We start from the raw sequence: 27,942 nt of genomic DNA, 5'->3' as shown, positions 1-27,942 counted from the left end.
ACCAACCCCACGGTTTGTTGCAAACACAATCAGTAATACACAAAGCAACTGATAACTTTCAACACAAAGAGCCACAGAAAGTGTGATTGAAATGATTTTTATTTGTTAGGTTGTTGATGGAATAACATGAGGACTACATGAGGGCGTCCAGGGAACACGGCCCTGACGACATGCTAGACAATAAATAGGAGTAACATACTGTATGTTAACTGTGCAACAGTCAGACTCTTACACACACAGAATGTCAGATGGTTTGGAGACGACCTCCATCATCGCCCTAATGTTACAGCCCCAGTGGCTTCTCCTCACACGCACACACACACACACACAAATGCAGACACACACACACACACACCACACACAGAGAGGGTAAAGATTCCAGTCTTCATACAAAAAAAATATAACAAAATAATACCGTGGTTGCACGTAGCGCTACATAACTGACAGTAAGTGTCATCGGTGTCTCTCATAAGTCAGCTCCCATTTGTCTAAAACAGTGTGACACACAACAAGACGTCACCAAGTACAGTTACTTCAAAATATGTTCTTCTGGTTTGCTTTTTTTTAGAAGGAAAATCTGCCACTTGTACACAGAGTAAACACTACACAGTATTTCCTCAGGTTGTTATCCCTATGCGAAAATAAAAACAGGGTACATTTGATTACATTTGATATTAAAAGAGAAATGTAGCACCAAACTGGCTGTTACTAATCAGGAGATTTAAGCAGAAGACCTCCCTTTTTAAACGTTTGCATCCCTCAATTAACAGGCTCATAAAGCCTCGGATCGCATTTTAGAAACGAATACTGTTTATACGAATAGTTCTTACAGGTTTATCCCTAAATACCCTCAGAAATATGCACTTAACGAAATGTTTGAAAGCAAAAATCACTTGTTTTGACAGCAGCGCGATTTTCTAAGAACTTCCCATGCATCTGCAAAATTTACTTTCCACATTCCATGAACCTTCTGCTCACCTCCATCTCTCACACAAACACATCTCTGCCTCTTTCAAAGTACGAACTATCCTGTACCTTCATTTCCCACGTACTGTAAATCATCTGTGTCCTGCTCGTAGCACAGCGCTGTATTTAATAATGCTTCAGTCATCGTGTGCAAAAAAAAAAAAAAAGTCCTTCAAGAAAAAAGCCTCAATTTCAGCCCTTTGTGTTGGAGTTGGTCCCTTATAACAATATTTCCCATCAGTCGATATGAACTGAGCGCTACACATGCAAAAAAAAACTGATCAAAATATACACGTCTCCCTTTCATTATATCCTGTGTACAGGAACAAAAGTTTACATCATTAATCAAGGAAAGAAAGAAAGAAAAAAAAAAATGCACTGACCATTAGAATTAAATCCTTAAGCTGAGAAATGTTAACACTTAAACTGGCAGCATCATTCAGTCCAGTTGTTGTCTGAACGTTCACTTCACTTGAACATTACAGTCTGTCTGACGTCCTGGAGGCCCAGCCTCCGGATACACGATGTCTGATTCAGTTTCCGTTCATCTCCATGGGACCTCCTTTGGGTATGAGCAGGCTCATCCGGCCTGCGGTGCTAGCTGCACTCTTGATCACCTCCATCCATCTGTGAAGACAGGACGCAGTTTTAAAACGGTTAGAACACGACTTTAAGAAGGGTGTTACAATGTTCAGGGTATTAGAAACAAGTCAGATACCTTTCAAAGGTGTACTCGCTTTCAGCCCGGAAGAAGTAAACATGGGACTTGAACTGCAGTTTGAAGACGTACTCCTTGTGGATGCTGTCCGACTCTTCGGGGGTGCTGACCGTGTAGCCCAGCAGGGGGAGGCTGGCCAGCGGGAAGTCATCCTGCAAAATGAGTAGGAGGAAAATGCATTCTGAATCCAGATCTGCTCGCGTCACGTTTTAAATGTTTTTGTGCTGTGTGGACATAATACTTCTCTGCTGACCTGGTGAGTCTTGTAGAAGAACAAGCAGAAGTTGGTGAAAACAACCCAGAGTTTCTGCCAGCCGTTACTGTTCTTGAACTTCCTCAGGAGGTAACCTGAGAGCTGGTTCTACATGGAGAACATAAAGGGTTAGATAGTGACGATTATGATTGAATGACTGATTGTGACTGTATCTGCATTATTTATTTATTACTTAGAACATGTTTGTGTGTTAATCAGAGCTGTTAAATGTTGATCCATGCTCCAACTTTAAAATGCAGAGTGTAACTGAGTGTTCTGATCAGGTTAATCAAAAGTTTTCATAACGGATAAGAAAGTTAATAGTTAACGCCTGATATCAGGATAATGGTGAATTTCCTGACATGAATGACATTCAAAAAAGCTGTCTAGCTCTCTGACATACAGTCCTATGAAGGTTTCTGAATTCTTTTGAATTGCCACAACTGTGGAGAGGAAAAGTTTAGATATGTGGAAACATATTCAACATTTTGCACTTCCATATCTGTTAGCACACTATTCTTTCTAAACAAACTGTAAGCTTCAAGTATGTTTTTGTGCCAGTTTTAAGAGTTTTAAGCTTTATTTGATGATTATCAGGAAAATATTCTCACAAGAAGTTTTCATATTGTCCCCTGCCTACTAGCTTAAGGTTTTGCCTGAATTATTTCCAGAAATCTCTCACATTTCTGCAGCTCATTGTTTTGAGTTTTCTTTTACAATTGTTCCTCCTCTCCGGTTCTGATTTTCTTTCCTCCTAATTTTTTGTTATCGTTCCGGTCATCAGTTCCTTTTTCGGAAAAGTTCTTTGTTTGGTCCAAGTCTTACTCGACGAGTCAGGAAGCGAAATGAGTACAGAACAGTAGACTTGTGGGTGCGGTGAGTGTTTCTCTTTTTCTCAGTCCTCTTCATTATTATCAGTATGTTTAGTTTGCCATTTATTTTGCTGGGTGATTAGAAATTGGAGTTGATGTTTTGATTTGTGTGCAGATGATACAAACTGTTTTGATTAAGTCTCCTGAGACATGGAGGATAAAATATACATCTCATCAATAAATAAACCGGCATCTAAGTAATTGCTACCAATGTTTGTTTTTCATTTCATTTCAACATGTAATTATAGACAAAATTAGACATTTTAACCCGGTTATACTTTCCACTGAGAACATTCAGTGGCTGGACCTCTTCTAGTAATCCTTCATGGCTCTAGTACCTGGTTCATGCGCAGGTAATCAGTGAGAGAGAGGTTCTGGTTTCGGTACCAACAAACGTGAGTGATGGTGTTGGGTCTTTGGCCCTGACCGAGGAGATAGCGAGGCGGGAGCTCTGGTGAGACGGCCGGAGAGCCGAAGACTGAGAGGGTGAAGAGACAAAAAGGAAGAACGGGTGTAGAGAAAGTGTTAGCATGTTAGCTTTGAGAAGAAGAAATGGGAAAAACAGAGCAGTGAGGAAGTCCTCCAGGGCTGTGGGGTAAGAGTGTTAGTGTCAGAGAAATTATTATGCATGCACATTATTCATATCCTTGTCAGTTACATAAGGAAAAACAAGAACAAAGAGCCTCTGTGTAGTAGACAAGAGAAACGCAGGATACCAACAGTGACCAGGGGGAGACGGAGGGACAAGAAAGATAACTGAGGGGTTAGAGGGAGAAGGTGAAACGCCGTGACGACCTCAGAGCAACGGCCGATGATGAAGGAGTACTGGAGGTCATTTCCATGCCTTGTGGTCTGTTTTTGTATATGTAATAAGTGTGTGCGGGTGTGTAAATGAGTGTGTATGTGTGTTTCAAAGAGGGCAGAGGAGGAGTACCTCCACAGCCAGACTGTGATCAGACATAGACACACTGGTGTTGCGGTGCCAGCACACGTGCATGGTCGTGTTGGCACGGTGGTGTGTCTGCTTATCCAGTGAAGTACGGGAGGAGTTCATGTCATCCTCCGACTCCTGCTCCAGAGAGACCTCGTCGGACGATCCTGAGGGAGGAGGAGGAGGAAGAGGAGGAGGAGGCAGGACAGGAAGTTGTTTGGAGGGAAATGGATTAACTGTACATTTCAAGGAAAAAGCTTTTAAAAAAACAATTTTCTTATGCTGTGGAGTGTTAAAAAGTCACATTAAGCACACTTTGCCACCCGTTAAGCAGTTACTGTACTTTTTCACAACACTGAGATCAATAAAAGCTCTTACGATTGGAGTGATCACCAAATCCAGGGTCAAGGAAGATGCTGGATTTCTCTTGGGACTTCTTGGACATTTCGATTGCCAAGTTCAGATCCTCAATCCACTTCCCCATCTCCACTTTAGAGCTGAAAACCATAAACACAGTCAGACCTCACACAGACTGAAAGACAGAAAGTTCTGTGCATATACAGTATAGATCGAGAGACAATAAAAAAAATAGGAAAATGTACCGAACTAAACAAAATATGTAACTCTGTTTTCATGCATTCTGATGTGGAAATGTTATACATTAAACAGGAATTAGCCAGGTTTGTGACCACAGAGTCAGAAATTATGACTGAATAAAATGTAAATTCAATAAAAACATCTGATCTGCTTTTGTTCTCAGTAGAAACCTGAATATAAACTCTAAATAAAGTTATTATTGTGTTTGAGTAACTGGCACTGAATAATTCAAGTTCTTATGTCAAACAGAAATCAATTTAGAAAGAAGTGGAAGAAATATTTACAGGCTGAGGTAACAGGTGTCCGACGCTCATATTCACAGTCATGCAATAATGTCAATGTTTGATTTCTTGCTCTTTAAATGTGTAAAATATCCTTCGTATCACCTTTCTAATATTTGGGCGAAGGTAACCATTAATGTTGTTTCCTAGTTACTGAGCTATTTTATCTCTGTCTCTAACTGTCATGAATGATTGTTGCTTCAGTAATTTGATAACTTTGGAAATGGATAATTATTCTGTAAACCCGTTCTTGTATTGAAGGAAACTATTCAATTGCATGAAGAGTCAAGCCGAGGCTTCATTCACAGGAAACCTACAATTTCATTTATTGTGTGTTTTACTAGAAGAGACAATTTTTGCTTGACTTTATTTTTACTTGCATTTACTAATCTATTGAAAATGAACATTAACAATTATAGTAATACATATCATGACCCTTTTCTCCCCCGTCTCACCTGGCAGCCACTACAATGGTCCTCTGAGCAGAGTAGATGGTGAAGCAGTGGGGGACCGACCACTCATTCTCACTTTCCTCAACCTACAATCAAAAAGAGAAACACAGAAACCATCAACCAAACATCACCATCACTGCGATAAATTATTTCAGCTGAGGAATGAAGAGGGGAAAACAAAGTCAGAGAGTCTGGCTGGTGTCACAGACAGATCTGCCAAACAGCCTCTACTGAAGCATCTATACTGAATGTGTCTGTGTGGAGTTTATGTCCCGCTTTATATTTAGCCTCCCATCAGTATCCAAGACCAAAAACACATCTATCAGGTTGCCTCATCATCACTACATCCTGCTTATATTTCATCATTTGAGAAGCCCATGGTTTGTTTTGGCTTCATTTTACAGCTAAAAGAAAACAGCTGCTAGGACTGACATGATTCTACATCAGTCTGCTAGGTGTGTTTTTTGGCGATTCGTCTACACATGTGTGGGAGAAGAAGGAGGGTCGGGGTCGGGCGTCCGAGCTGGCAGAGCTCAGAGGACTTACCGGGGCGTCCAGCACTATGAGCTGCAGCCAGGAGTGAAGCAGAGACATGCAAAGTTAGGAGACCAGAGGCCCTCCCCTCTCAACAATACTGAACACACTAACCTACACATCTCACCCTCTGACAGTTAGCCCAGGGCTGAGGTGGGGTCTTTACAGGACTGATGAGGGACAGAAGGTAGAAGAGGTGAACTGGAGCTCATTATACTCACTATCATGCCGTGAAGAGGAAGCTGGCCGTGCACTTTGAACTGATTGGTGGCTGTCACACCTTTGCTTGTGTAGAGGAGCATGTCTGAGAACTGAAAAGACAACAGAAGCATTTAGAAATATTTTTATTACATGGTTTTGTTAATATTAAAGCATTAATTACAGCTTCAGTAGTTTTGTACCAACCAGGAAAAACATTCTCTGCTGCAGTCCTTTCTTGGTAAGCTTGTACAGACAGCCCTCTCGTATGAACTCCTGAAAACACAACAAGTTTGTCAGATACTCTGGGTGACACTCACTCAGTTTCTCAGCGCCCCCTAGTCTCTGCTTGGTGTCACTGCACTCACCCTGCCTGGTGCTGTTAAGTTCTCTATACCAATCAGGTCTCTCTGCAGCTCCGTCAGCTTCTGGAAATTCTCCAGCCGGATGAGACTGCTCTGCAGCTGAGTGGCGATCTCTGCCACTTCCTTCAGAGCCTCTGTCAGGAGACACCAATCATGTCAATCCAAATTATGAGTTAGTACAAGTTTAAGGGTGATGCTGAGAAAAAGTAAGAAGCTGTCAATTTTTTAGACAAAGGTTGTGGAGAACTGACCCTTGCAGTCGTCGTGATCGCGGTGGCTGGGAGAATAATGCTTGCACAGTCGCTCCAGGATGAGTTTGTAATGCATGAGGCGCTGGATGGGCTTCAGCAGGAATGTGTTGAGGGGCAGGTAGCAGACCTTCTGCAGTTCAAACTCTTTGTAGACCGTCTCCAGCTTCTTCAGCCTCTTGGTGGCTTTCTCCAGCTCTGTTAACACCTCATCGTGCTTCTGTAGGTAGCTGGTGAATTCCTGAGGATGACAATAAACATGTACGGCATGAAATACGGGATGCTCGCCTGTCAGTCAAACATGTGAGAAGAGAGCTAGAAAAAGCGTGGTCACCTTAAGAGCACACATGTTCCTAAGCATCACATCACCAATCCTCTGGTAGTCCCCTTTGACGTGAGCATTAGAGCGTCCCTCCCTGGAGGAAACAGGCAGATTTTTGTCTTTATTATCATCTCATTAGAGGATTCCACAAGTCTTATCGCACAGAGGAACATGAAAGGGAGCACCCACCAGAGAGCCAGCCTCTGGTCCAACTCCTTGAGGAAGCCTCGATGGAACTCGTAGATGGGGTCGATGTTGGAGAAGAGGAGGGTCATCAGGCCTTCGGGCATGGCGTTTTCTTTGATCACAGCGCTGCGGAACCACTGGGAGCAGGAGAGGGACAACACATGATGCATATCTACATATACTACATGGACTGGTTTGTAAACATGATCATGGATGGAACTAACAAGTCAGGCGTCTCAACGACTAACTGTCTGCTGTAGGTATTTACATTATAAGACGAAGGTTATACCACAAGAGCCGGTTCCATTTTTTTATTTTTATTTAGTTTAATTAAATTCATTGTTATCCATTAATGCACATTTATACAGGCCAAGGTTTGAATAATCACAATTTTGTTGAAAATTGAAAATCCATTCATTTTCCGGAGAAACTCACCACAGTGATGACCTCGAGGTCTTTCAGGTACGTTCGCTCTGTGGTCAAAATCTCTTTGGCAATGAAGTAGGCCTTGTCGGTGGGATAGCGCTGCGAGAACAGAGGGACATGCGTTTTAAAATACACAATATAGACCACCACCTGATCTTTCCTCCACCTCCACTATTACAGCAACAAGTTTGAACAGTCTTGGTTCAGTGATACCAGTTTACTCTTAAAAGTGGTTGTGAGGCGGGGGGTGGAAGGGTGGCATGTAAGCAGTGTACCTTCCTCCTGCCCTCCTCCTCCTCCTCTAGCTTGGCATTGCTGCCCACCTCGCTCAGGATGGGGCTTTGCAGTGGCGATGGGGCCTGGCCCGGCAGGCTGAGGGTCGACATCTGGAAGGAGGGCGACAGGCAGAGGGGACCTTTGGGGTTGTGGGGCGAGAGCTGAGGGCTGTCCACGACTGAATCTGTGGGAGAGGCGGAACAGAAATTAGAAATGTTTGTTTTGTGAAGTCACGCACATCAAATTAATAACATCAGATTAGAGATAACATCAGATTAGAGAACGTAATCACAAAGGTTAATGGACTCCGCCCAATCAGGACAAACATGATCTTTAGAAATGGGTGGATCTAAAGTCAACAATCTCTACAACACAGTAGCACTTTTGTAACTGTGCTACAACATGTTGAGCCGAGTCAAATCTACTGTACCGCAGTAGAGTTTTCTCGTTCACATAACCTGTTTTTCTACAATCATCTCATTTCCTCTCCGAAAAGTGGTGCACAAGGGAACAAAAACAAGTGAAATGGTTCATCACACACGTTGGCCACTAATGAAAGGGGAGACAGCGGAGTAGACCGAGGCAAGTAATGGTTCCCACATTTCTCCCCCCTGCCATTGTTTTCAGAGCCCACTACAAGAAGGACAAATGATTCATTGCCAACCTAAACGAGCCCACTTCCATTTTTACAAAAAACTGGCTCTACTGCTCTTTGTTCTACTTCACAACAAATGAAGATACAAAACAAGCGGACGAAATGCCAGGCTATCCTTTAAACCGAGTCACAGGTCACCACAGCTGTTCTTCCACTTCTAATAGAGAGAAGAAAAAGGAGTGGGGGAAGGCCGGGAGAAAGAGGGAAGAAAAAAAAAAAAAGTCACTAGTCGACCCGGAAATAATTGCTCACGCAATGACTTATCAGGAATGCGGCTCGTCTGGAGGGCAAATAGTTGTTTATAGTTTATCTGAAGGGCCCCAGAGGGAAAGACACAAGAGGGGGAAGAGAGCGGCCATCGGGCTTCGCAGCGGGGGGACTCGGGTTAGCTGTGGAAGGACTTGGCATAAAGCCTGTCCAAACAGGGAGCACACACACTCAGCTGGAATCAGGCTGAGGAATCCTGTGTATGAGTTCGACCCAACCCCCAACAGCATGAGTTTGTTGGCCCAAATGTAAAAAGAAGAACGACTGTGCGTTGACTTGTTGCATATAGGCTTCTTTTATCTCGTGTTTTCTGCATTGAAGCGCACTCTATACTGAGAAGGATGCTCGACTTCTATAAAAGGACATGTGGAGCACTCTTTTAGAATCTAAAAAGGACTGGCTGAGAGTACTTAAGAGTCTACAGAGACCGTCTGGAGCGTGTTGCTCCTGCATGTGAATCTAATTTCACAAGAAGAAGAGTTTCATTTAGTTCCAATTATTTGGAAAATGAGGAAGCTTAAAACACACAATATTTTCAGTCTGGTGGCCTGGTATAACCTCCAAAAGCATTGAGGGATTCTGTCGTCCATCACATATCTAACAACACTTCTGTAAGAAAGAGGTAAATGATCTGGACCCATGCACAATCCTCCATTTTGACCTTTTAAAGAATGCGCAACACCACTGTGGTTTCTGTTTAAGCAGTTGCAAGAATTACATCACCATTGCGATTTGATTTCAGTCTGCATCCCACAAAGAATTTTAAGTCTGACATTCATGGTACCCAAAAGTGATTACTTTATTCTTGAGAGTGAAACATACAAACATTAAGTACAGGTTGTTTATGATAAGTCAATATACATGTTCAGGATTAAGCGATGATTACTTGATGCCTAAGTGCAGTTAGCTTAGCTGGTTATGATCGTCAGCCCCGTCATTAAATAAATCTTTAGTGGAGATGTGGGAAGAATCACATGGCAGAAAAAGAATCAAGGCAAGAATTAAGATAAAAGCCACCAAGACAAAACTTCTCAAGTACTGTTAGGAAACTGATGGCACCTGAAACAAATTCATGCTCCAAAATTCTCAAGGTGACACAGAACAACTGTTCACACTTGGGAATGTGGAGGGCTTGCAAAAACACTTTGAAAATTGTGTTTTTCGTGAGGAAAAATAAAAAATGGCTGCATGCCATCCTTCAAATGACAATGAGAACTGGTGAGTATTCAACAATTGTCTCTTGACTGCTAAGGGGAAGACTCCTAATTTTAGACAGCCCCTTATCCCAAATAATTATTTACGGAAACACACTAATGCTACTGAATAGTAAACAGGAACATACACCTGAGATACGCATATTGCATGAAAAGAGTGATAAGTGCTTTAAGGCAGTGAGGTGAAAAACAGAAAGAAAAAACACTATCGTGTACAGAAAAAGCCAAGTGAAGTCTGCCTTCATGCAGATTAAAGTGAGCTCAAATCAAAAGGAAATCAAAAATATGGCAAGCAAGATTGTTTTGAGGAGATTATGGATCAGAATCAGAATTAACAAACTACTACTAATTATCTTGAGATCAACACAGTATTAGCTTTTCGTGTTCTACGGCACAAGTACATTCGTTGTAAGACGTCCTGGAGGTTGGAGAAACAAACAATTAAAAAAAGCTTTGTGCATGCTAATATGTTAGCGACCGACCATGTGACCGCAATCCATCATTGACACCAACACTAAAAAAAAAGTTTAAGAATCCAGCTAATATAAAAAAGAAATTCAAAGCTAATGTGCAAAAGACCCCATTTCCTTCCAATAAACAGGATACCATGTAGTCGGTACCCTGAAGATGGCTAATGCCAAAACCCCAAAAACATGCTAAAGGCCACACGCCAGAGAAGAGACGAAGCAACATCAATGTCCGTAAAATCAACTTTATCCAAAAGGGTTTCCTGGAAGTTACAAACACTGTTGGTTTCTGAGTTTTTAAGTTTTAATAATTAAGAAGTACTATTTTGTCCTACACTACTATACGTGGTTTACTAACTGTTCTTACACACATGTAAGATGATACATTCATTTTTGAAGAAAGAGGAACCAACAGTGCACTTAATGGCTCATTAGTACACTGCTTACATTCTTTAACTAAGATCAGCATTAAGCAAAAATGTTAGTTTGGAGTCTATTTTGGTGAAATTAGTTTTTTTATCCTTCAGACATCATGAACCGACTTCTTGCTCTGGACTAGTCTGACACTGACAAACACTTCAGCCAGCAGATGTCAGTGAAGCACACAAGTGCAAATGGAAAAGAAGCTCCGTGACTTGTGCCACGATGCCTGGTGAGGATCACTGAACCTGGACGACTTTCTGTTTTCATTATTACCCTGAGATTACAGAACGATTACTGATTACCATCTACTGAAAAACTCTACACTCACACAGGACCATCTATGAGAATTTAAAGCCAGATGATGATGGTTATTGGCAGAAATAAGTAGTGAAGTATTTGTTAAGTACTTTGTAAGATATCACATTTTTTAAGCTTACAACTTAGTTAAAATATAGGTAGAAATCATCATAAAAAAACTCTGCATTACTTACAAATTTCCTTTAATAAGCTACATCCGTTTCATTTAATTGAAACTTTTAAGGCAGGCATCTAAATTCAAAGGTGGATGCAGAATTTTCTGACATCCTGAGTTATATTATTGTTTTGCAAAATGCAGACAAATCGTACCAGACATTCCTATGCTCATGTGTACATTATTGTTTCAAAAGATGTGAAACTCATCTTAAAAAATATAAAGCTTCCAGCGTAACAGCACAAAATGTTTTGCACTTACTGAAATACTTGAGGGATATAACCCACAATGCATAGGAAACATTTTCTCCAAAACAGACTGAATGTTGTAGGATGAGACGAAGAAAGCATATTTCTTTCAAGGACCTCATGAAAATTTTCACAAGGAGACAGGAAAGAATAATAATAAAAAAAAAAAAGCACCACAACCTGACCATGGCAGAGAAACACCTGGTCAAAAGCACTGAGACAAACAAAAGAAAAAAGGAGCATTACTGCTGCAGAAAACCAACATGTGGCGCAGCAGATATTTTTCTCCACTTCTCGGCAGATTTCACAATAAAGCATATGATAACAAGTGTACACGACAAAGATGTGCATCACGCAGATGGGAGTGCAGGCGGTTGGAAGTTAACTCCAAACAAAGATTGCCGAGCACCAGCAGTAAATTTATCAGCTTTACAGTTCACACGGTGAAACACCATTTTTTTATTATCTTATAAAAGCATTGTGAATGTGAGAAGTGTTGTTGAGACTAAAGTTAAATCCTATTATTAAGTGAATAATGCTGTTTTGACTAATTATCATTATCTATTACAAAAGTCACAGCCCTGGACAAAGGCCTCAGGTGCTTTAACAATATGTGATTTACATTTTAATATGAGGGGATCCAGACGGGTCAGTGAGTGCCAGGGCCTGCAGGTTCTGGCACTGAAGCAGGAAACCCTCTATCCCACTGCCCCCTGTCAGGGGATTACTATAAAACAGGTTCTGCTCAGGAGGCAGGACGCTGTCAGAGCCCCAGTCGGAGTCTGAATCTGAACTGCCATTCCCAGAGCCCTCGGTGGCTGTTGGTGGGTAGCTGAGCTGCTCAAGCTGCTCGACCAGGTCACTGAACTGTACAGCAGAGCTGCTGTCAGATCGCACAGAGTATGCTGGGAAGTTGACCATTGAGCTGGCCTCTGACTGAACGTCAGAGCCTGGCAGGCGAAGCGAGGACGAGTCATTGCCTCCGTAACCCACTGACATGGACTCACCTGCAGAGCTGAGCCCCAGGTTGTCCAGGGAGCTGCACTCAGAGCGGTTATTAACTAAAGAGCTGGTCTCAGAATGACCAACAATGCTATCAGGGAAGGGATGACTATTCCCATTCAGGTCTTCAATTCCCACACTATAGATCCTGTTCTTGCTGAGGTCAGATTCCTCAACATAATCAAACTGATCAACTTTATCATCGAGACCAAAAGTGAAAGCCTCTGCCCCTCCGCCATAAAAGGAAATTTCAGTGGGATCATCATCTATGAACTCCTCAGTGACATGCAGTGGTGTGGTGGACATCGAGAACAAAGGATTCTGTTTTGTACGCAAAAGCTCCGCCTCAAAGGCCTCAGGTGTAAGAACCCCCTTCCTCTTCCCTCCCAGCGAGCACCCCGTTCCCCTTCTCCCACCGTGTCCAATATCCTCATTGCCATTTTTGGAGGGCTGTGTTTGGGAAGTGCCACTCTCTACACACACAAACAAGGGGCTGCAGTGTCCTGCTGCCTGATTGCTAGGGGCACCTTGAAAAGTGAAGTGAGATGGGGAAGCTGCCTTGACAGGTTCTTCCATCGGAGGGCTGGGGGCTCTGGTAGCTTGCAGAGAGGAGTGAAGCTGCTGCTGCTGCTGTTGCTGGGAAGGCGCTGGAGACTGGCTCAGTGTGGACAAAGGCTGAGGTGGGAATTCTGTTCGCGGGAGAATGCTTGAAATGTGCGCTGGGTAGAAGGACACAGTAGCTGAGGAAGGAGAGCCTTGGGCCCTGAGACTGTCATTGAATGACAGGCTCTGAAAGAGTACAACATAGACAGGACAATGAAAAGACAGTGAGGGAGGAAAAAGAGAGAAGATGAGAATCATATTAGTTTATTCATTCCAACCTCCAAGTACAATATGTCAAATTTTTGTTGCACAAATGAATCAACCTTGTGGCGCCACTGACCTGTTTTGGCACATCTGTGGCTACGGAGCGAGCAGACATTCGTATTTTACTGTTCCTCCTGAACAAGAAACAATTAAACGGCAGATTTATTATCATGACTGCAATGTGGAAACATTTCTCAGACAACACTTAGAAGGAATTGGTAAGGTAAACAAGGTGTCTGCCTGATAAACAGTGTGCATACTGTGTATGGAAACACACACCTCTGGTATGGCGTTCTCTTTGCTCCATTTTCCCTGACGTACTCCACAAGCTGCTTCTGGGTCCTTCCACTAACAGATAGAGTTTTGAATTAAAACACTGAACAATGAGAAGTCTGAAACATTTATATTTCATTGTACAAATAACCTGAATGTTCTTTTTTATAAACAAGCAATAAAGATGACAGTTGTTTTTTTTGTTTTTTTATGTCAGGACTGAATACCTGTATCTGAAGGAAGAGCCTCTGGTGAAGAGGATAGCTTTGGATTTGGGTTGGGGTTGGTCAAACAAACGGAAAAACGAGTGGTATTCCACACAGATCTTCCAAAAGATTTTACACTGGTCTCGACTGGCCATCATAAACTCGAGAGTGTCCTGATGGGGGCCCTAAAAACAAACATGAAGAGAAAGACGGGTAAATCACACAGTGAAACCGGTCTCCTTCACAGTGGATATGAAATCTGAGACATGGAGATAAAACAACAGACATCCAACTGTTGCATTTCTGAGTGAAGTTCTTAATCTCTCCATTGATACGTACATGAACCTCTGGGTAGAGTTTGATCAAGAAGCGTTTTCTCTTGAAGCTCAGTTTGCGGATCTTGGACCAGTTGAAGGTATTTATTTTGGTGTTGCCCTGGGAGAGAAAAGAAAAAGATAGAAACAATGTTTAGCACATTGTTTGAGGCTTAAGGTCACGTCCACAAAATAGACTGCTGGCATGAGAGCAGAAGTCACCTGAAAAACCTGGAGGCCCATATGAGAAACAGCCAGGTTAATTTTGGTGCCTTCCCGGTCAGCTGCTGGGTGGTAGCGGACGCCGTACATTTCCAGTTTACGGGCAATCTCCAGGATTTGGAAATCTGATTCAGCTGGAGTCTGGCCCCTGGAGGAGACAATAAAACACACCCAGTTCTCTATGATCATAGGACATTGGCTGGACAGACAATATTGACATACAGACTAAAAAAATGTATTTTCAGACATTTTCCTAGGTTGGTTTAAAACTCATCACCACACCAATTCCTTGGATTCAGCAGTGGTTTTCAGTGAGTCATAGAAAATACTTTAAAATATTGTTTCACACATATAAATTCTTATTCAAAAGTGCAGTTAAACGTTTGTGTTTCTCAAAATCAACCAGGGTTCTGGAGTATAAAGTACAGTGTCCACTCATTGTCCACTCTGCAGGCTTTTTTGTTGATTTACCACATGAACTTTAAACAAACGATTGCGTCAGTCCTCGTATTTGGAGTAGTGTGTCCTTAAATCTTATTTAACTTTGAGGATTTGAGAGGCATTATCTAAAAGCATGTGATTACAACCAAACAGCATGTTAGGAAGACATATCCATCCAATCATTGCCACATTCTAATTTTGTTCATCCTTTAAGCGGTGAAATCTCCTTAGGGCCCTCCCCTGCCCCACTGGCCTTATGGCTAATAGACCAGCTAGAGCAGAGGATTAGGCCGGGGAACTCGCTGCTTGCGCTTCCATACTGGCAACCGGGGGAAGAGATTAGCAAAGGTCTTTAGAGCCTCCTAATACAGTGAATTGAAAAGAGCCCCTATTGGCCATAGGATAGTACTGTGCTAACAAGAAAGCTGGTGGTGGGAAAAATGCCGCAGGTTGTTTTTTCAGACTCTGGACTCGGGAGTCGGGCAAACCCTCTCATTATGGCTGTGAAGCAAGAACACAGTTGTCTTGGTTCAGTTACCTCATCCTAGTCAACAGTAAATATTTGTCTTTAAAGCCACATCAATAGGAGCATAGACAACGTGCCACTGTTTACAAATTCCCAAAATTGCCATTCATGTGATGCCCTTCGTAGGGTATGAATTTGAGATGTTCTAAAAAGGTTGGAATGTGTAGTTGAGGCTCAGGATTTGTGGTTGGTTCAACATTTAGCTGGAAATGTTCGGAAGAGAGTGGCTTTGAATTCTAGTCAACTTTCAGCTGGTATAAATCTGCAAGTCATAACAATATATTCATTTAAAATAGGTACATGTAAACTCAGTCTTCCAGGGAAGTGAAGGTGTGTATTATTTTTCTCTTCTTACAACAGCTAGTGTTGCCTAATTCCACACTGCAGCTCCACAATGATACTCATCTGGTTTGCTGTGGTGATGCTGCTCATTTGTAACTTGCACTGCATTCTTACACAGCAGGGCATAATCACTTTAACTCACAATATTATGGTCATGCTTTGGACATCAAACTGTTATAGTGCCAGTGCTAAATTGAGCTGTGTCCACATCACAGTGAACTGTCCTAACATTGTCAGGAGAAGAATGTAATGAACCACATGTACTCTTGTTAATCTGAAGAGGATGTTGTTTGTGTACCTGTACTTATAAAAAAAATGTATTTGGTATAGTACATAGGACAGTACTTTTTATTTGAGGTATCTTAAGTCCCATCTGTTTGAGAATAAAAAAAAGCATAAATAAAATATGATGAACTGTGCACAAGTGTAGCAGCAGTGCCCAGTCAGCAGCTGCGACAGAACAATCTGCTGGCAGCCTGGCATTCAGCTGCTCCATTTTGTGCTAGAGATGAGAGAGTGTGGTACATGTGAAGCAGGTGGAAGAGGTGTTGACCTTGGCATGATTACTGAGGTTAGCCAAAGTCTAATAACTACAGGTTCAATTAAAGCTAGTTAGCGTCCTGACTGACCGAGTGTCGAGGAGAAAAACATGCATCTGAAAGCAAACTGACAAAAATCAACACGACACACATACAAAGGTGAACAGGGAGAAACTTACAGGTGCCTGCGGTGGAGCTCCATGATCCTCTCCTGCACCTTCTCTTGGTAAGGCAACAGCTTGTTAACCCTCAGGAAGTCCCGGTCTGCTACATCATCATAGTCGCCAATCTCGGCTGTGATTTAAGGTAGAGCAGAACATCAATTCATCTATGCTTAATTAGACTTTCATTTGATGTACAAAGTCTTTGGTCATTGGGTTCTATAAGATTAAAGTGATGTGTTTAATTTATGGACTTACATTTTCATCAGTACCAAATCTTTCACATTCAAATTCAACAATGCAATAGAACAGCTGTGCTGTGTTGTTGTATGTGCACTTGGGTTAACTTGGGTGAACCTCATTTTTAGCATACAAGTTCTTGTTTGAGTACACAAACACTCGTGCCAACACAAGCAATCAAAGCTGTCCAATGCAAACCAGTGCAATGTTACAAAAGACGTTGTCAATAAATCAGTCAGTAAGACAATTTGCTTTAACTGGCACATTAAAGTTACAGAATATTGCCACTATTCAAGAAACAAAACAAATAGTGTGGTAAAACCTACACTGGACGAGGTGAGAGGCCAGCAGGGCTCCAGTATTTTCTGTGCAGATCAACCTGCCCTCCATCAGATCTCGTTTCATCTGCAGCGAGAATAAATACCTGTACAAAACAAAAGTGTCCATCTGTTAACACTTATGAGAAGTAAATAAACATGCAGAGATTACCATAGATTATCAGAAGAATTGTTATCAAAGTTAAATGTCATGTTACAGCCCCTCACAAAATAACATCTTAAATCAAGCCAAGATAATTTAAAAAAAAATAAACCTCCCTTTGAAAATCTAATTTTTTAAGGCCTTGAGTTTGTTGTTCAGAAACAGTTTTTGAGAGGACAAATATTAGAGTGCCTTGGCAACCATGACAAGGAATAAAAAATGTTGTAGTTTGTGAAGCTCTTCCACACGGGCATGTCATAGAAGTAATATCCAGTAGGAAATTACAGGCACTGACCTCGTGTACTCCTCCTGCAGCTGACCGGGGTCTGGAGGAAAGAATTTCACTGACAGTCTAAATAGCGTATTTGATGGTCCTGAAAAACATGAAAACACACATCAGCAAACCAACACACATCATGAGAGGCTTTTATTGAGCTAATATTTGAGCTCACTTACTTCTGACTTGTTTTGCAACGGGTTTTATAGGTTCCAGCCAAACCTGAAGAAAAATAAATAATATGACTTTCACAGTATTTTGATAGGTTTTACAGAGTTTGACCGCTGGAGACACCTCTGCTTTAAATGACTCCCTTACTGCATGGTGATTGTGCGATAGTGTCAGATGATAGTAGATGCATATAGCAATGTTGTGGGCAGAAACTGGGCTCACTGACTCAATGCAGGAGTCTGCAAGCCTGGTTACATCTGGGCCTGATTGAGGGTGGAATGTGAGCGATGCAGATGGATATATTGAGAAATTGGTATCGGCTGATATTTGACTGAATCCTTCTCTCAGTACATAGTTTCACATTCATGCAAAGTTTCAGAAACAATTACTAGCCCATTATTTCCACCAATATGACTTGTTGTATTAATTGAGCAGTGAAAACTTCAGTAGCAAATTTAGATAATCAAATAACTTCTTAAGTAATTTCATAAATAAAAAGACGTTAGATGCTTCCAGCCTCTTAGATATTTGCATTGCATCATTCGCCCTACTAAATGAAGTGGATGGAGGCTTGTTTAAAAGAACAACTTCCAGTCCCAGGAAGCCCAGAAACTGATTTGAAAAGACTTACACCCTTGATGGGAGGTCAAACTCATGCACCAAACCTCAGACAGGGTGCTTATGCTGATTTTTCATTTTTGGGTCAACTTATTCTTTAATAGTTTAATTGAGAAAAAAAATACTTGCACACAATATTAGTTGATCAATGAAAAAAATATCCATTGTTGAAAACATGTAGTGTAATTCTTTTTGTTTTCAAAGCTGTAGCTGCTTCAACAATGAACAGTTTATTTCAAATGTCATTTAGTTCTCTAAACTGACATTAGCACCAGGTCCAAACATCCTGCATTGATCCAAACATAGTCAAGTGTTTCCAAAACATCCCACAGTATAAATTTCATAACCCACTTAAAAGTCCTGCACTTAAACTACACTTAAGCTGCTGTCATACAATCAGCAGAGTGTGTAATTGTGATAAAAAACATTCAGTCTGCTAATGGAAGAAGCGTTGGCACCTCGATCAGCATCAAGCCCACACGTTGAGACTCGCTAGTATTTCAAATCTATATGAAAAAAGTTACGTAACGTTAAATGTGTTCATAGTCATTGTTACGGACAGTTCATCAGCCTGAAGCAACCAAGCATCACCTGGCACCTGATATTAACAGTCCGACCTGCTACTGATGACAGTTTCGAAGTAAATCCGAAAGTTTAAATGTGCAACAATGCCTCTCTCCTTTGGGTAACTCTTTTCATCCCAAGAATAACAGCAGCCAAAGCTGAAACCATTTGCCCTTTGACTTAGACTGTCATTTACTTTTTTTGGTAAGAATCATTTAGTTCACACAACACAGTGCTTCACTCACATGAAAGCTTCTTTAAGCATCAAACGTATTGTTTATATCTATTGCGGCTTTTCAATGCCTAATACCGGCTCCACTCTCTTTGAAGAAGATATACAGTGCGTGTCATATCTCTTCTTTGTTGCTTTACAAAGAACTTGTAGGTGGTCTTGAATTCTACTTATGTTTCTGAAAGAATGAAACAATGGAAAGTCTGAAATGCGTGTATGGGCACTTGTGCCAGACAAGTTAAATATATTCCTGGATTATATAGTGCTCCAGTCCAATAAAAACAATGTTGCATCACTCTGTGCCCTGCAGTAGAAACTGATGGCTGAGAAGTGACAGGAGTAAGACCGGTTTTGTTGTCATCAAACTGTGAACTTTTAAATGTTGCCTGCCTTTGATGGTCAGTACTTTAACTGTCATGTTTGATCAATTTGCATGTCAGTTCCTGGATATTCATGCATCTATTTCAGACAGGAAACAGAAATCACAGTTGTCTATGTACGTACCCAGTTCATTTGCATGTTCTGAAACTCCAGGCCAAAGTAATCACTCTCCATGAGGTTGCCTCTAAGAAAAACCTCAGAGAGGAGGGTCTGTGCAGGAGCTTTTGGCTGAAAGAGAAAAACAAAAAAAGGGAAAAAAGGAAATTGTTATTTTCATCACTACCTCAACACAAAGAGCTTAGATATCCACTTGGGATACTTTCAATCTCAAATTGAAAGAGTAATTGCATTGGCACACTACACACTAAAATGCTAGAAGGACTACAAAACTGATCAACAACATAGGTGAACAACCAAGACCACTGTCGAAAACGTTTTTCTGAGGTGAAGAAGGCCATGCTTAAAACACAAACTAGGCACTGTCTGTGTGGTGCAGAAAGTATTTGGCATCTGTAAATGATCCACTTCATTGCGTGTTTTATGGCCGTCCATGTTCCATCTGTCAATTCAAATTGTTTCCTTGACTTGGATGTGCAAGTAAACTGCAAAAAATGTGTCCTGCTGTAATGTACATTTACTGTCAGCAGGCCCCTGGACAGACTGTAGCAAAATCACAAGCAGGAAATCTGCCTAAGTTTACCTTCTCAACGCTCTGGGGTTTGTTTTCACTGAACGAAGAACTAATTACTATGTACTAAGAACACACTGCACTTGAGGTTTAGGATCCCAGCCTGTGACTTTTTGAGAAAATTATAGCCCAAGACATCTGGTTGTAATGTAAAATAGTATTTTTAAAAGCCTTATAAAAAGAACTGCTTTGCATGGGCTAAAGTAAAGCGTTACAACTCAAAGAGCACCAGGAGATTTACTGTAGTTGGCCTTTTCATTACTTTGATACAATCATACGGTCAGCATTCACAATATCTATAAATTGCAGGTGAAACCTACTGACACAACATCCATAAATTCAGGAATCTGTTGTAAAATGCCCTTTTTTCCATGCATTCAGTGTCTGATTACAGCTGATCTCAAGCAGAGAGCAAAACCTGGTGTGTTAAAAAACTGTCTGGCTTGTCTTTGAGTGCAGGCCAAACATACTACACAGGCAGCAAGAATTCAATATGCATCCGTGGCCAAACGTAAGAAATATTTTGAGGTATTCTGTCTCAGTTTGACTGGTTCACTGAGGTTCAGTGAATGCCAAAGAGTCAAAGTAATCACATATTGAGCTCTAGGCAGACGGAACCAATGTCTGAAGTGTTTTGCAAACAAAGTTATTAGAGCAAAACCAAGAATCCCTTGTGGATTAAGACAATATTTCCACAAAATAATCCCTATTTTACCAAGTTTTCCTTTACTGGTGACAATGTTATCCTCTTTTAGTTTTAAATCAGGGTAAAGCCAGGCTAGTCAGCATAAATAGCAATGTTAAACAGGTATGATAAGCCTAATCATTAATTCTACCATTTCCACCTTTTCTCTAGCTCAAACCACTTTTTTACCAAGCAGTGAAAAAACGTCAACTGCGGCAACTGGTTTGACATGAAAACCAGAAAGCAATGGCAGAGTACAAACTGTGAACAGATTTTTTCCTCAGAAGTCCTGAGCAAACGGCTCTGTGTTGGCTGGTGTGCTTCCAAAAGCTCCTCCTTTGTGTTACTCATTAACCCTGTGCAGGAATGTAACACTGCATTCACAGCACTCAGGTCTCGAGGGAGAGTAAAATCTTCCTCTGGGACATTCTGCTCTATCTTCCACAATCTGAGAGGGAGGGATGACATTTTCACTGGGATCTGTTTACTGCCAGACAGCTTGCAAAAAGGACATGGTACTATGAGTGTAAATCAATCTTCATGCATGAATACATACAAAGTATGCAGTGTAGTGGCTATAGACAATTCCCAGAATGATTCAACAGGTTTTTATCAGAGTGCAGACCTGTGCTGACCATTTCGCTTTCATAAACCTTCCTTTTACTGCTGACCAAGTTTGGTTATCTGTGTGCGCAATCAGTTACTGTATACACAGTGGGCAGACAGTTACTGTACCACTGCAGTGATACCAGCCAGCAAGATATGGTCGGCATTTCTGCATTCAAGGATAGTGACAAAACAGTAAGAAGAGGGAGAAACAGCTCCTCATGAGTCAACCCTGAATGTAGAGCCACAAATGTAAAACATCACATACATGTAAAATATATGATCGTAAAAATGATGTGTATGACCGTGGCCTGGAAGAGGCATACTTAGTTCCTGGTTAAAATTTTGTTCCTGATCTTTAAAAGATTACGAGAGCTGATACCATTAAAGTCTGAGTCCAGTTATCAACAGAATATAAAGCAGCAACAATTTTGATGAAAAATAAAATAAAAAAGGAAGTAAATTGATTATGATTAATTGCTGAGTGGGGAGAAGGGGTAGGATTAAATTAAATAAGTGTAAACTTGTTCCTACTCCTTTTCTGGCATGTCAGTGCTTGTTAATGGAAAATACTTTGTAACATGCATTCATTCAGTTCATTTGTTGAACTTATTTAACCTTCTTGTTTTCACATGTCCAAAATACATTTGCATTAAGTCATTAATTCATACACGCACTTGCTGGTTCAAGTTGATGATGTAGGCTGCTGCTTTTCTGTTGCACTGGGAAATAACAAAATAGTCATCTGAGGAAAACATTTTGAAATTACTACTAGATGTTATTTCAAAAATACTCTGGTATTTCATTTGGTCAACTTGGGCTGACCCAAATGCTTTGAAGCTTCAAGGCTTAACTGTTGCTATGGTAATCAACATCCAAAATCTATATTCAAGTGCTTGACTTTTAAAGAATTGTATTATTTTTTTGTAGAGGTCGAGGACGTTGGCTGCACGAGGTAAAAGACTGCTAAAAGCATGGGAAATTACACTCCTTGATGGCATTCAAGTAGTCTCAAAATCAGCGTATATAAAAAACACAAACACAGAACAGTATCTGGGAATTGAAAACCATCCTGGTAAGGGACCAGCTTTGAAATATTTGCGGGTAACTTTCACCAAAGCTTCGAAACCAGAAAACTGGTATTCAAGGCCTGCCCTATGGTTAACCCCATCCTCAACCATGATTTATCTTAATCATTCTGCCATGCAAATAAATGTGTCACATCTGTGGGCTGCTCCCTCAGAGCCCGCTTGACATTTTCAATTCAAGCACATCTGTGATGTGACAGTGAGATCACATGCAGTTTGTTCACACCCAACTTGGTGTGGTGTGGCCCAGTCTCATCGCTGAGCTCTTACATTAAGGCAGGTCAGTGGGTCACCCAATCAAGCCACGAAAGCAGTAGGGATTATGACAAACAGATGTTTCTCTGGGAGACAAATCTTCTAGTGTGTATGTGAAAAGTGGGGTTGAAAGGGAGAACCGCCCTTCCAACATACAGACAAAAACCCAGGTAACCCACATATCCTCCAGCCTAATTCAAGTCCAGGGCTTGGGTGTACCTTGCATAACAGGTTAAGCATGGCTCACAGAAGCTCCCCCGCCATCAGCAAATGGCCGTGCGCTCTCGTAGAACGTCCTACTGACAGCAGGGGTGTGTTGGGGCTTGTATCTGGCACAGTGGGATGTACATTGTTTAGTCTTTGCCAGTAGGAGATTTCCTGCTGACATACATTTTAAAAAGCCCTGCTCACCAGTGGCCACTTTCACAAGTCTGTGTGGAGACATTTCAAACATCAACTACTTCTTTGTTGCCTTTAACTTAATCGAAACTTCCATTTCAAAATGTCAAATCATTAGTGTTGATTTCTTTTCACTCCCTGGCTTGAGGACACGCTTGTTGGACAGCTGGCCAGAGTGTCTGTTGGCAGATAAGCACGGCGACACAGTGGTAATCAGGATCAGGTGTTTTACTGTGCCTTCTGCTCAGGTCACCTGTGTAACCCAGATATTTTTTAAACTAAGCCTTGCTCTGCAAAAGAAAGAAAAAAAAACAAACAAACAACCTTAGCTAGGTGGGACCTCCTTGAGTGGCAGCCAATTACTCCCAGCTGCAAAATATCTGGGCAGTAACAACAGGAGGGACAAATACTGTGCAGAGCAGGGGACTGCTTCAGATGTTTAACAAGTCCTTCTGGGCACAGCCATTAGATTAGCTACTTCACTAAACAGTGGGATAGTGCGAGTGCTTTGTGGAGACGAGAGCCGCATGCTCAGCTGTAGTGGTTTTAATGAAGAGAACGAGTACTCCTTTTTGGAGCATGCACACAAAACACATGCCCCATTCAGCTCCATTACAGATAATTATACTGTCGTCTCCAACTATACTGCAGCACTCTGGAGTATAGATGGCGATAACAGTATAATTATCAAGACAATAAACACCAGACTTTTTTCGCCACACTCTATAAAATTCTTTGTATGTAACATATAAAAACGAGTCATCTTTGAATTACACAAGTTTCATCATTCTCCAATGACAAATTCAAACAGTGATTTCTGTTGCGAGCCAGTGGTTGAAATTCCAAACTTTTCGGCTGGGCTTCTCTCCTGAGTGTGTCCCCTCCCCCACTGTCCCGTCTCAAACTTTGTACTGCCCATGCCTGCTCCCTCTGAACTGCTCTTTTAACACCAGAGGCTGCCCCCATGTCCCCCCCACCCATCAACCCCCTCGGTTGTCAACCTTGCAATTTATGTGCTTGTTTGCTAACACTAAAGCAAAGCCTTCCCGGATTCCCTCCCACCGGTGCCCCGACTGTACTGCGTTTTCACACAGCTAGGTTCCACATCCCACTCTTGGCCCTTTTTTTTGTGTGCGAGTTTTGAGCTGGAAGTTAAGGCCAGCTAAGGGGCTGGCTGTGCTGGATAAAAGGATCCTGTGTTTCCCTTGCCCTGCTGGCCCTGCCTCCCTGTCCAGAAACCACAAGGCTGAGCTTTCTCCTGTGCTGGCTGTGGGAGGGGCCTGTGGACGAGAGCCATGCAAGCAAATGTCTGCTGATGATGACCATGCGATGTACCTGCAGCAGATGAAGGCCACAGATCAAAAGCACACATGCTCTGATCCGATTTGTCTGTTGTATTTCCAGACTAAAGACATAATGTGACCATAAATACACATGTCCTATCACACTGTATGTACCTTCTCCAGTATCACAAGATGAAATCTGTGATGCATTTTTGGTTCTAATCATGCATGACACAGCCAGGAACCTGCTTCAGAGTTCAACACATCTTGGACACTGTACTTACGTCACTGCACAGTACACCGTGAGAGTGGCAGGTAATGGCAGATTATGAAAGACTGTACACAAATGTCGATGGTATTTGAGCAGCTGAGCAACCAAAATGCCACAATGAGGGGAGGCAGTTGCTTGACGGCCACAAGCATTTCAAACATTCAACACTGTATCTATTTTTGCATACAGTATTCAAGATAAACTACAATTACAATGTATGCTGCTTCATTCATTTTTTATTTTAAGAAGCTGTGGTCACACGGACATAAAACTAATAATGATATAGCACAGGGGCAGTCCTTTTTCAGTGAACATTAAATATAAGTCAAGTAGCAGATGTAAAGCTTTGCAGGCATTCAGCACATAGACATGAGTACCATCCTCCCTCGAGCCCACAACGACTCGGTATGAATGAGCAGAGATATTAAGCAGCTGTGAACAACAGAGCCTCTCAGAGGCCATCTTGTTCTCAGCAAACTACAGTCTGCTTGACAACAGGATTGCTGTCATTCCCCTTTTGCAGCCATGTATTTCTGTCTGCCACCTCCTATCAACACCATGTTCAGAGCTTACTTTGAACTCTGCAGGCCAGTTTCAGTTGTCTCTGAATATCTTCCTAAAACTGACAGAAAACTTGCTTCCGTTCCTTCGACAGAAACCCACTTCCATACAAATTAAATTTGAGACTGTCGCTCTGTATTAGCGTGACACCCTGAGACAACATATGGTGCATTAGATTATGAAATGTCTGTCTCAGCAGTGACCCCACACTACATCTGCCAGAACCGCTATTGTTGTGGCTACATAAGGATTTAGTGAAGAGTGGCTTCACACATTAAATACACTACTAAACTATTCTAATAGAATTAGTGGCCCATAAGTCTTGTTAATTTACACTGTAAATTAATCTTATTGACTTGGTTGTTTATACATTGTGGAGACTCCACTTTCATCACTTTGAGAAGTCTCCAGGCACAGAAAAGACAGGAAACTTGTTCTGATATAGTGGCTTCCTTATTGCTTCCTATTTGCCTTCTGAGTGACTCCAGCAGCAACTTGGCGTGTAAACACAGGAAAGCGCTATAACGGAATGGATCTAAATGTTGTTCAAACCAGCTGTCTTCGCTAGAGAGGATTAACTTCAGTGTTAATTAAAACTTAAAAGAAAAACACAACAGCTAACATTCTTGGATAGAGATTCACTTGTAAATTGCACTTCATGACTTTAAACTTTCACTGTAATTTGTGTGGCACTACGCATTTGTGTTGCTTTATATGTACTTGCAGTGAGCAAAACTCAATTTTTCTAGACTTCGCCCTGTCTGCCAACACCAGCACCTTAATATGCAAGACATTTAGCTGACAAATTTAACTAAATTATCAACTGTGATGACTATGTCTTGTGTTGCAGAGATATCTAATGAAGTAGGCGGGCTAACCAGCTAGCCCCAGCGCTGGGGGTGTACACTAACCCCGAGTTCCCAGTCTGAAGAGCTAGTTGCACGGCTAACTGAGCTAACTGCTAAGGTCAGCTACTGTAAGTAGCAACTCTGGTGATATGCTGCCTCCTGTTTGTTTGGGTGGCCAGTTCTTACATATTGCACCTTTAAATAAGAAAGTGAAATTACAGTAGACTAAACATAAGCAAGGGTTGCGATATACCAACGTTTCAAGGTTTACACATATAATCAAGTTTCACATCTGTCAGGACACGAAGTACAATATCTGTTCGGCCCCGCAGAAAAAAAAGGGACTTGTACTTTTATTCCTTAAAGGATCTTTGCAACTGATAGTAGTCATAATGAATGTGTAACACCTTATTTTCTCGGATGATTATCTTGCCATGAAAATGTAATTCTGTTGCAACCATAAAAGTGGCTATAATATAAAGCCTTGTGTTGATCATTACAAATCCAAACCCATCAAAACAGGTAGAGACATGCTGTAATTGGCATATTCCAGCATCCTCAGCATTGAGGACTACACGGGTTGAGCATTCAAAATGTAAATGTAAACACTTTCAAGCTTCAGACCTGGTTTGCCAGATTGTCTACGTTGTTAGAAAACTGCTACTGCTTGGGCGTGGAGTGGAAATCACTCAGAAATCAGACACTAAAAAGTGCCCTGCTGAGTTACACTAAGTTGCCCCAATAAGAAGCCTTAAGGAGGAAGGGATTTAAGCGCCAAAGCCATGTGGCAGCTGTCACAAATCCAAGCCACACGCAACCAGGGTATACCCACGACTGTAAGGGATGATGTTCATGTAGCCTGCTGTGTGACAAACTGCCGACTTATCGCAGTGTAAATAAAAGAGACGAGGCTGTTCAACAGTTAAAGGGTAGAAACTTACGTCTATATCAAAGAACTCCTGGGAGTCGTCCAGCCCCTGAACACGGATGTGTAGTCCTCGCCCCTGGCTTCTGCTCCCGCTGATCATGTTGCCACTCAGGCTCTGGCCCGGCTCCAACGTGCTGATACCAGCATTGAACTGGGCTCCCAGCCTTGTGCCAGGGGTCTGCAGGACCCGGTATGAACCATCAATCTCCCCCATTACTGCTCTGAGCAGCTCCCCCGCCTCACTCCTGCAAAGAAAATCACAGAAATCAGCAAAGTTGTGGGAAAATTGCCAAAAATGAAAAACTCACATGGCTATAATAATGTCTGATTCTGTGTGGGGGGAGTACATCTATCATGAGACTGTGTGTTGTAGGTTGACTCCAACCAGGTGATGTCTGGTTTCACATTGTTTCTGCATGTTTCACTCCAAAAAGAAGGTAGTCTGGCTGTCTGAAAAGCTGTTTGAGGACATGCGAGGCTGATTCACAACACACACGCACAGTTGACACATGACACCAAAAGCTAACATTCATCTAAGCTAACGTTATCTGTGGGGCATCGAGTGTAAAGATGAAGCCTGCCAGAGAAGACGACCATAAAGTACAGAAAAGAAACGACGGCGCACCGATTTAGCGTTTACGAGCCGAACAGTTACGGAACATGTGGGTCCTAACTGGGTCAGCAACAACTTGAATGTCGCCGGAACAAACATTTAAGAAAGCGAGACAAGGCGACAGAACGACATTCACACACCCACACACACACACACACACTTCACGCAACTCATAAAACGTTTAAACTGAGGTTTCTTTTTTGAGTGTGAGCGGAGTTAACCGAAGATTCGCGCGGTGCTATTACTCCTCAAAACCGAGCTTTCTCTCCGAAAAACATCGCTATACTGAGCCAGAAAAAACGTAAATATGTTGATAGAGTAGCAGTTAAACTTACCGTTTGTGTCCGTGTCGAAACTAAACGCTAAAAGTTTGATGGAGCGGAGAGGACACGGCTCCGGTCCATGGTCGTCGTCGTCCAACGGACTGCGCACTCACACTCGTTTGTCATTGGCTAAGAGTCGCATGCGTGCTGCCATTGGTTGAAATGGG

The 27,942-nt window shown here is 41.9% G+C and overlaps 1 protein-coding gene across 6 annotated transcripts; it reads right to left on the bottom strand.

Annotated features, from left to right (window-relative positions):
• Nucleotides 1–81: 81 nt before the first annotated feature.
• farp2 (FERM, RhoGEF and pleckstrin domain protein 2) lies at nucleotides 82–27,942 on the bottom strand. Of its 6 annotated transcripts, none has more exons than XM_030433125.1 (28): nucleotides 27,788–27,942; nucleotides 26,853–27,084; nucleotides 19,351–19,455; nucleotides 17,441–17,483; nucleotides 17,280–17,358; nucleotides 16,831–16,928; nucleotides 16,283–16,397; nucleotides 14,256–14,403; nucleotides 14,059–14,154; nucleotides 13,741–13,904; nucleotides 13,520–13,588; nucleotides 13,317–13,374; nucleotides 12,901–13,162; nucleotides 7,625–7,809; nucleotides 7,359–7,448; nucleotides 6,927–7,060; nucleotides 6,750–6,831; nucleotides 6,419–6,656; nucleotides 6,171–6,301; nucleotides 6,010–6,078; nucleotides 5,826–5,915; nucleotides 5,617–5,637; nucleotides 5,074–5,156; nucleotides 4,119–4,237; nucleotides 3,744–3,907; nucleotides 1,938–2,045; nucleotides 1,685–1,836; nucleotides 82–1,593 (listed from the first exon to the last, which is right to left on the bottom strand). In XM_030433125.1, exons 2-28 carry the CDS (start codon nucleotides 27,051–27,053, stop codon nucleotides 1,500–1,502), a joined length of 3,198 nt encoding a protein of 1,065 aa, XP_030288985.1. In that variant the 5' UTR covers nucleotides 27,054–27,084; nucleotides 27,788–27,942; the 3' UTR covers nucleotides 82–1,499. The 6 variants fall into 6 exon arrangements, 5 of the variants coding, with proteins under 5 accessions (XP_030288985.1, XP_030288987.1, XP_030288989.1 ...); XM_030433127.1 differs by lacking the exon at nucleotides 3,744–3,907 and adding an exon at nucleotides 3,148–3,287; XM_030433129.1 differs by having other exon boundaries at nucleotides 7,673–7,809.

Source organism: Sparus aurata, chromosome 11 (genome assembly GCF_900880675.1).
Source record: "Sparus aurata chromosome 11, fSpaAur1.1, whole genome shotgun sequence".
In the NCBI taxonomy this organism is placed as follows: Eukaryota; Metazoa; Chordata; class Actinopteri; order Spariformes; family Sparidae; genus Sparus; species Sparus aurata.
This window is presented reverse-complemented; position numbering and strand designations above follow the sequence as displayed.